Raw genomic sequence first — 10247 nt, 5'->3', positions numbered from 1 at the left:
TGCCATGGAACAACTAAGCCCGTGCGCCACAACTACTGGGCCTGTGCTCTAGAGCCCGCGAGTCACAACTACTGAGCCCAAGTGCCACACTAATGAAACCCGTGTGCCTAGAGCCTGTGCTCCGCAACAAAAGAAGCCACCGCAATGAGAAGCCCGTGCACCGCAACGAAGAGCAGCCCCCGCTCGCTGCAGCCAGAGAAAGCCCGCGTGTAGCAACAAAGACCCAACGCAGCCAAAAAAATAAATAAAATAATTTTTTAAATAAATAAATAAATAAAAATAAAAATAGTTCTTCCTTCGAGTCTTCTTCCTCACTCTGCATTTATCTCCCTAGCTGCTTCTCTCCTCCATTTGCATCCATCAGATTCGGTTTCCAACTTCGTTGCTGCTGCAGTCTATAGTGTCCAACTTAAAATTTTTCAACTTTATGATGGTTTAAAAGCAATTCAGTAGAAGCCATACTTTGATTTTTGAATTTTGACATTTTCCTGTGCTAGCCATATGCCATTCCATACTCATAATGCTGGACAGCAGCAGTGAGCCATAGCTCCCAGTCAGCCACACAATCACAAGGGTAAAACAACTAGTACAACCATTCTGTTTTTCACTTTCAGTACAGTATTCAGTACATTTTATGAGGTATTCAACACTTTATTTTAAAATAGTCTTTGTGTTAGATGATTTTGCCTACCTGTAGGCTAATGTAAGTGCTCTGAGCACATTTAAGGTAAGCTAGCCTAAGCTGTAATGTTCCACAGGTTAGGGGTATTAAATGCATTTTTGACCTAAACTATTTACAACTTAACAATGCATTTATCTGGACGTAACCTTATCATAAGTCAAGGAAGATCAGTATTCCACTATTGTTTGTGATCTACATTCTAAGCTGATCTACATTCTTTTTGGATCTGCATTTTGCAGGATGTGCAAAATGTTTTTTGTTTTTTGTGTTTTTTTAACTTGAGGATTTACAGCCAGCAAGCAGCTTAAATAAGTCACACTTCTCTTTGTGCTCTGAACTTACTGGAAAACCAGGTCTTTACTGGCAGGTAGTTTTCCCCCTTTCCAAGTTATAGGATGGGTCTTTTCCACCGTGCAGAGGATTTGAGTGGGATCACAACATAGAACTAGTATTTATTGAGCAACTTCTGTGTGTTAAATGCCTTCTATGCATTATCTTATTTCACCCTCTTAAGCCTAAGTTGTAAGTTATTTTATAGAGTAGGTTAAGACATTTGCCCAAGGCAACTAAGCTCAAAAGTAGAATATCGTGGATTTGAACCCATACCTCAAAGCCTATATTTTTAGACACTGCATTCTGTAATATATGACCTCTCAATACTAGATTTTATTGATATCTGTTTAAGGATTTGCAAGTACAAAATCTGTGAAAAATTCCATGGAACTGGGTTAAATAAATTTAAAGTTTTTATGAAGGAACTGATGTCTAAGAAGAGTATACAAAGTTTAGTGAGAGGGAACTTGCCTTACCATTTTTTAAACTTATATTAGGCATTGTAAACAAAAGAGTGTGGTGTTAGCAAAAGAATAGACAACTAGGAGGGTTAAGAGTTAGTGCCCAGTATTTATACATAATATTTCAGTTCAGCAGTTAAAGATTATTTATTAAATGGTGCATTACTCTGTAATCACTAGGGTAGCTTGTTGGCTACTTGAATTTGCTCTTCTGTGAACTGCTTATTAATCTTTTCTAATCCATGTATAAAAGCTCTTTATGTATTATGGATATTGACACTTCATTGACCAAATCTGTTAAAACTATTTTCCCACTCTATTATTTGTTTATCTTTTGAATTTGGTTGTATTTTTTGCCGTATGAATTTTGTCTTTTATTTAATTAATATATCTAACTTTTCCTTGATAAATTCTGAACTCTGTCTCATTTTAAAAAAATAATTAAATTGGTAAAAGATTTACTCCAACCGTAGGTTATAGTCTCCTAGATTTTGTTCTAAAATTGCACTTTTTTTTTTTAATATTTAAATCTTTAATTCCCCTAGAACTTTTGTGTATATGTTTTACATACTGATGGCTCAACAGTTATACCACCACCAGCTTTGGCTAGATTGGGAATAAACATGTAAAGTGCCTGGAATTATTAAGTACTTAATAAGTAAATGTTAGCTCTAAGGTTGTTGTGATAGTTGTTACTGTTATATGTATAGAATGGTGTTTCTGAAATGGTAGTCAGGATATTAAAATCAGCCAGGATGCCTGTTAAAAATGCAGGTTCCTTGAAAAAATGCAGGTTCCTTGAAACCCTCCCAGACCTCTTCAACTAGAATTTCTTAGATACAACCAAGGATTCTATATTCAGACAATTTCTCAGGTGATTGTTAGACATATTAGTGTTTGGGAAACACTGTATTAGATGTAATTTATAGAGCCGACAAAAAGAAAGATTGTAACCCATCAACTTTTTTTTCATGAGTAAAATCGTCTGGAAGCCATTAGATCCTTGTTACACAGTGTACAACAGAATTAATTAGAATTAAATTTTAATAACAATTACAAGAACACAATAGAATTGTATATTTGGCCAGATTTCTGAAAGAAGGATGCCTTTTAAACTTAGAAAGATAAGAAGAACCCGCAAAGTTAGCATATGTGATTGATTTCATATTAAATCTCTTCTCTCTCGCAAACTGGGGCAAATAAGACAGAGGTTAATATTGTTAATATTTAAAATACTTGTAAGTATTGATAGAAAAGCCACTTAAGACTCACCTAATGGGCACAGTGGTTAAAAATCTGCCTGCCAATGCAGGGGACATGGGTTTGAGCCCTGGTCCGGGAAGATCCCACATGCCATGGAGCAGCTAAGCCCATGCGCCACAACTACTGAGCCTGTGCTCTAGAACCCACATGCCACAACTACTGAAGCCCGTGCGCCTGGAGCCCGTGCTCCACAACAAGAGAAGCCACCGCGATGAGAAGCCTGCACACGTCAACTAGAGAAAGCCAGCACGTAGCAACGAAGACCCAACACAGCCAAAAATTAATTAATTAATTAATTTTTAAAAAATACATTAAAAAAAAAGACCTAATGAATGGACAAAGACTTGATAAAACATTTCACAAAAGAGGATATATATAAAAAACAACTACCACAATAGCCTTACAGCTAACATTTATTAGGTACTTAATAGCTCCAGGCCCTTTATATGTTTATTTCTTAAACTACCCAGCTCTTTTTCCCTATTTTATAGCTTAAGAAACAGCCATAGTGAAGTTAAATAAATAATAGTAAAGAAGTCTTGGAGCCAGGATTTGAACATTTGACTCCAGGGGCATAACTCTAAAGCTAAGTATATGAGTGTGTCCGTATAAATGAATTAAATTGTGTGCATGTATGTATTAGTTTCCTAGGGCTCCTAACAAAGTTCCAAAAACTTGGTGTCTTAAAAAAACAGAAATTTATTCTCTGACAGTTCTGAAGGCCAGAAGTCAAATTTATTCTCTGACAGTTCTGAAGGGCCATGTTACCTCTGCAGATTCCAGGGAAGAATTCTTCTTTGCTTCTTCCTAGTTTCCTGGCAATCTTTGGCATTCCTTGGGTTGTAGCTATATCACTTTACTTTCTACCTTCATTGTTATGTTGCCTTTTTCCCTGTATTCTCTCTTCGTGTCTAAATGTTTCTCCTTATAAGGACACCAGTCATTGGATATAGGATCCACCTTAATCCATCCTAATTTGATTGCACCTGCAAAGACTTTCCAAATAAGGTCACATTTTTAGTTTCTGTGTGGGCATGAGTTTTGGAAGACATGGACCCTCACAGTTCAAACTCGCCTTGTTCAAGGCTCAACTGTATAAATTATTTTGTTGTAGGTTACTACTCTGTTTAATAAACTTTCTGGTTGCTCTGTGACCTTGGTTAGTTGATCATTGCAGAACACTTAGTTAATATCTAGTGCTGCTTTCCCTAAAGATTAAGCTATAAGATGAGGGATCTGGCTTTTCTAAACCTGGTTAGTGGTTCTATATAAGTTTTTCAGTTATTTTATCTTTATTTTATCTTTTTTTTTACTTAAGTTCTTATAAGTCTATTAAATCGAAGATTGTAATAGACATGAATATGTGTTGGTATTATTAGGAGGCTTTGCCAACTTCTGTGTCTAATAATTGTGCTGTCTCAGCTAGTTTGAGGGACAAACGTACTATTCTGGTATTTCCTACTGATTTTTTTTAAATTCCAATTTCCTAGATTAACTAAGTCCTTAACAGAGTACTCATTCACTGTGTATTTTCACCATAATGCCACAATGTGGCGCTGTTGTCTTTGGCTGAATATTTACAAAGTCCGTTTTTTCTGTTGTCAATCTCTTATTTTGTGGGATATGATGCTCTCAAAAGTATATGAAAACACTCATATCGGATATTTTTTTAGCTGTACATGATCAGTTACGATTGCTTTCCAGTGGTTGTGCTAGATTGCTTTTTATGTTAAATGAGTTGTTTTTTTTTTATTAGCGTGAATATTTAAATTTTTTCCTCGATTGCCCCATCATATTTAGGTAAAAATCAGGGGGTTTCTTGAAGGTTATGGAATCATAACTTGAAGAAACCAACAAACATAACGACACTATAGGTGACAACAGGCATATCTTTTTAAATTTTAGGCTTTTTGGATAGTATTCTGTTCAAACTACAGTTCCACTCAAAATATATAATGCTGTCCTCCAAATCCAAGGTAGCTGTTCTTCTCATTGTTATTATTTACACTATTTGTACCAGAATCTATTCAAGAGGAAACAGTTTACGATTTATGTAGGTATAGTGCTCCCAGTGTTTAAAATCTCCAGATTTACTTTTGTAACCTTTGCAAGCTTGCTTTCTTTACTTTCTTTAGTGTCTTATCTGTCAAGCCAGTATGTAGTAGTGAAGCTTGCATTTTAATAAGACAGTCTTTATTTAAGGGGCTTGAGGAATAAGCACCAGACTATCAAAGGGGGTTCATAGACCCAAAAGGGTAAGAATCTCCTGCCCTGGGACTCCTAAGGTCCCAGTTTAATATTTCAGTGCTGTTGCATGAAATGACTTTACAGCTTTGCAGGGCTGCTTTTAGGAAATAATAGCCTTTTAACGTTAATATGAACAGATACAAACAATAAACAGTTGATTAATAAAAATGGATTGTAAAGTTATCTTTCTTAAGAATAGTAGAGGGCTAAGGAGTAGACAGATTAATTAAATGAGTCTGTTGAACTTGGAAACAAACGAGGATCTTTGCCTTGAAGTGAAGAACTACATATCACTGGAAGGTCATTAGAAATATTTCCTAGGTAAACAAGAGGAGACTGTTTTGACTGTTTTGAAGTAGGAATGGTGGGGGAATTGTAGACAATTTTGTGGGAGAGCTCGTTTTTAATATTTTCTACCCTTGAGGTAACTATGGGAAAGGTACTTGGTTACTGTAGGAGAAACTGTAAATTCTGTGAACATAAGGACCCATGTCTGTTTTGGTTATCATGATATTCCTGGCATCTAGCACTTGGGTATTTTTAGAGTGAATGATATAGTCGTCGTTCTAAGTGTTGAATTTTCATGGGGTTAGTGGTTAAATGCCAGTAAAGCATTAAGTAGGGGGATTTGACATATTTCTTCTTTCCAGACATGCTATGGTTGCAGCCAGTTGGGAATGTCGGATTGTGGAGTTGAGTATTTTAGAAATGGGAGTTGCAGAGTAGACAAGCTATGTTAACAGAATCTGAAGCGGGACTACTTTCAAGAGGCTTGCTGGAAGTAATGTAATCATGAACTAAGGATACAGGGCAATAGAGCATTTAGGAATAATTTACCACATAATAGTTAACATACATTTATTCATATAGTAAACATTTGTGATTCACCTACCTTGTTGCCATACTTTCTGATTGACCAATTAGGCTGTAATTGTGTGAGGCTAAGAACCACGACTGATTTGTTTTTAACCATTAGTTCAGTTCATATTGGTATAGTATTTGTACACATTCTACATACTTGTAGAATAAGTAAATGAATGATGATAGAAGGTTTCTGCTTAGTAGTAAAGATAGACAAACACATAATTATAATATTCTGAAAAAATATAATATGAAAGGCATACCATATATTTTAATTTGTGTCTTAGTTCTGGGAGTCAGATCCTTTGAGTTCTATTTATTTTTAGGATGCTATGTAAAATTTTATTCTCTGTGGAACAGTGGAGCTAAGGATATACTTGAGATTTTTTTTTAAATGAGCCAATAGAACAGAAATTAAAATCTGTTTTTATTTAGAAAAGTCATATTAGAAAACATGTTTAAAAACAGTTATTGTGAAGGAAGTAAGTGTATATTAACTTTCCAGTCATGTTAATAACTTAGGATAAAAGAACACTCCTTAGCTTTCTACCAGTTCCCCCAAAATTATAGTAAAGAAATTGTTCCCTGATTTTCCTGTGAAGTAGCAAAGTAAAATTTTAAACCCCAGCATACTATTGCTCTGTTTTAAGAGTACTTGTTTTGGATTTCTGATATTCTCTCATATATAGGAAATTTCCCCTCGTTATTTAAGATTTATAATAGGTTGGCTGCTAAATTTTATCAAATTTTTGGTGAGCATCTATTTATATAACCATATGTATTTTCTCCTTAATTATTTAGTAATTCACAGAATTTCACTGTTCTCTTAAGCTACCCTTCTCTCAACTTATTTTGATTTGCTGGTATTTTGTTTAGGATTATTGTGACTGTATTCAGAAGTAAAGTTGGACTATAGTTTTCTTTTATGCTCTGTCTAATAGTTTTGGTAATTCTCTGTTTCCTCAATTGACAGGTCGTGGTTCAATTCCAGAATTTTTTCATATTATGAAAAGAAAGTTTACCAACAAAGAATGGGAAACAATCAGAAGCTTTAAGGATGAATGGACTCAGCTGGATATGTTTTATAGGAATTGGGTATAATTTCTTTCTAGTTTTGAGAGTAAGCCCCTGTGTTGATTCCATTATCTTTGCTAAAAACAGGAGCAAAAGTCCTGTGGTAAACCTGTAGTTCATACAGTGTTTGAAGTAAACACTTGGGAACTTCATGATTTTTATGTACACATTATTATATTCTAATGACATTTAAGAAAATTTAACATATATTTAATGCTCAACTAGAAGATACTTTTAAAGCTAAAAACAAGACAATTTATTTATCATTATTTATAAATAAGGTTTTCTGTCTTAAAGGATCTCATACACATGAGACCTTATTTAGCAAACACTTATATAATATTTAATATGTGCCAGAAAACATTATTGTAAGCCCTTCATAAGTTAGTTAATTATCATAACAACCCCACTAAGAAGATACTACTATTATTACATGTTATACATGAGGGAATGGAGGCAAAGGGAGCTTAAATGATTTGTCTTAAGTTCTCACAACTGGTTTGTTTCCATGCTACTATAAGGGTAAAAATAAATAGCTTATAGCTGTAAAGTAGTAAAGAATTAAATATCCATATGTTTTGGGGACAGTAGATATTATGAACAATTTTATCAAAGCTCTAAGAGAAAATGTCTGTCTGTATCTTAGGCACTGAAAGAAAGCTTCATAAAAGCAATAGGTGTTGGATTAGGATTTGAATTGCAGCGGCTTGAATTTGATATATCCCCATTAAACCTGGATATAGGCCAAGTTTATAAAGAAACACGTTTGTTTCTGGATGGGGAAGAAGAAAAAGAATGGGCATTTGAGGTAAGAAATTTATCAAAATTGCTATATAAGAATTTTCTTATTTTGTGCATGTGAGTATACACTTAACTTGGGGAGGCTAGTCATTGAAACTAGATACATTTGGAATCCAGTCTGTGTACTCTGAAGGTAAAGTCAGGGATACTCTGAGCGCAATAACATTTAAGCTGATACTTGAAAGATAAGTCATATTGCATTAAGTAAAAGAGAAGGGAAAAGAGGCCCTGGAATAAAACAGCTTTGTGTGTATGAACAACTAAAGGATGCCATTTTGTCAGTGTGTGTTGAGGGGATTTGAGAGAGATGCTGTGTTAGGCTGATGAGGTCGTGTAGGGCATTATGGGTTGGTTAATAATTTGGTCTCTTTCTTTATTTGGTTTCTGTCACTAGCAGTTCTTGGTTGCTAGTGAGAAAAACCTAACACAAATTCATTTTAGCCAAAAAGACATTATTGTAGGTTACTAGAGTGATTCATATAACCAGGTTTCAGAATTGTATAGAATTAGGGACTGGAAAACTCAGAACTCTTTTTATCTTTTACTTTTGCCTTCCTGGCTTTAGTTTTCTCCCATCCACGTTTCTCATTCTGTACACCAGCTTTCTTAACTTTATCCAGTCTGTGTGGCAGGAAACATGACTGCCTACCACTCTTATGTGTAACAATTTGTAGTTTAAAAACCCTCAGAGATTGGTGAACTCCCTTTCTGTTCAAGCCCTGTAAGCCCTGGAGAAAGCCTTAGGTTGGGTGTTAGGTACTTATCTCTTGACCAATCATTGTAGCCAAGGAAGTGTGTTACAACTTTTATCAAGTGTCCAGAGCCCAGCAAATGGATTGTATTATAATGTGGTTGTTCCCATAGTCATCAGAATTGTGTGCAGAGAAAGTCAGTATCCAGAGTAAAGAATTCATGATGAATGGATAAAATAGAAGGTGTTCACTAATTTTCTCAAGGGAATTTAACAAGGTTTAAAGAGAGTGGTAAGATCAAAATTGTATTTTAAGACCAAGTTCTGTCTATGATGGAGGTTAAGGAAGTGAAGTGATAAAGATGTTATGATCAATTCTGTGACTTATACGACCATCTGTTGAGTTACTGAATACTAGAGAACAAGTGGGATTTAAGTTTGAGATACCATAAAAACATCTAAGTGAAGTTGTGAAGTAGGCAAATAGAATGAAAGGCTGGGCTAAAGGGAAAAAAATCATAATCATTAACACGTAGATGGTAGTTGAAGCCATGGGATTTACAGTTGCAGCAGTGAGATTACCTAAGGTAGAATTGAGAAAGACCTAGGACAGAGTCCTGAGAATACTTTTTAAAGGTGGAGTGAGGAGGACAATGAGAAAGATAAGAAGTAAAATAAGAAAGTAGTGTTGGGGGGGTGGGGCGGGGGGGGAATCCAAGGGCAGAAAGTGTCTTGAGAAAGAGAGTTGTGTCAAAACTGCTAACATACCATGTAAGGTAGGGATTGTAGGAATTAAAAAGTAAATTATATTTAGGATACTGTATTTTTTAATACAATTAAAAAATAATAATTCATACTGAAAGGGGCAAACGTCAGCCATTTCATTCATGGGGAATCCTTTATGGTGCCAGATGGAGTAGGCCTAGCAGCAGGGTGAGGAGGGAAGGGTCAGTGATTGGGCCAGCTGTGCTTAAATTTTTGGGGTGACAAAGATGTCTGAGTTCCTGTGGACCAAATAGATGCTGTGGAAAATGGGCCTGAAGTGTCTTGAAAGGACCCTACCCAAGAGGAATTCCAAAAAGAGGCAGTGGGCATTCTACTGTGTATTAATTGCTGAGGGTAAGAATTACAAGAAGTCAGCTGTTAAATGCACTGCTAGTTCCAGGCAGTGGTACAGGACAGAGGAACTGGAAGTAGTTCTCTGAAAATTCCTCAGATGCGCACTAAGCCAGCATTTGGATACTTGATATGACCCAGAGTTCTAAAAACTAGATTACAACAGCATTGATCATTACTTTGCCTGTTTCCTCCATCCCTTTCCTCTCTGCCACCTACCTTAAGGAAACCAGAGCAGAAGAGCAAGATGAGGCCAAAGAGAAGAATGTGTTCTAAGAATTGAAATGTGATTTTTTTTTTTAAGCTGAAAGTGACTGAAGAGCTATGGGGTTTGTCTAAGGGCTTGTTCAGGAGGTGGGAAGGGAGATCCAGCAGGGCATATTTGAAGACATCTATGGAAGAAAAATTAAATTCTTTCCTGAATGTGCCTGGGTGTTTTGCCCATTCAATGTACCAGTTAGAAAAATATAAAAATAATATATGTTAGATGCATGTATTTAAGTGTGGATTATTTTTATACTATAAACAGGCCTGGAAGGGGAGAGTGAACTTAACAGAATGAATCTGGTGGTATGGATAGCCAGAAGCCAGGGTTTGAGGGGAGAAAGATGAGCGTAGAGCCAGGGGAGGCCTACCTAGAGTCAAGAAACAGACGGGGGCTTCCCTGGTGGCGCAGTGGTTGAGAGTCCGCCTGCCGATGCAGGGGACACGGGTTCGT

General features: G+C 35.9%; 1 protein-coding gene across 1 annotated transcript in view; it reads left to right on the top strand.

Annotated features, from left to right (window-relative positions):
- AASDHPPT (aminoadipate-semialdehyde dehydrogenase-phosphopantetheinyl transferase) overlaps window positions 1-10247 on the top strand; it is a 26913-nt gene that overhangs the window by 7634 nt on the left and 9032 nt on the right. The window contains exons 3-4 of the mRNA XM_007118280.4: window positions 6821-6942; window positions 7568-7729. Of these exons, the coding sequence (XP_007118342.1) occupies window positions 6821-6942; window positions 7568-7729 (284 nt within the window). The remainder of the gene's footprint in view (window positions 1-6820; window positions 6943-7567; window positions 7730-10247) is intronic.

Source organism: Physeter macrocephalus, chromosome 16 (genome assembly GCF_002837175.3).
Source record: "Physeter macrocephalus isolate SW-GA chromosome 16, ASM283717v5, whole genome shotgun sequence".
NCBI lineage: Eukaryota > Metazoa > Chordata > Mammalia > Artiodactyla > Physeteridae > Physeter > Physeter macrocephalus.
The sequence above is the reverse complement of the archived record's forward strand: the minus strand, read 5'-3'. Positions and strand labels throughout refer to the sequence as shown.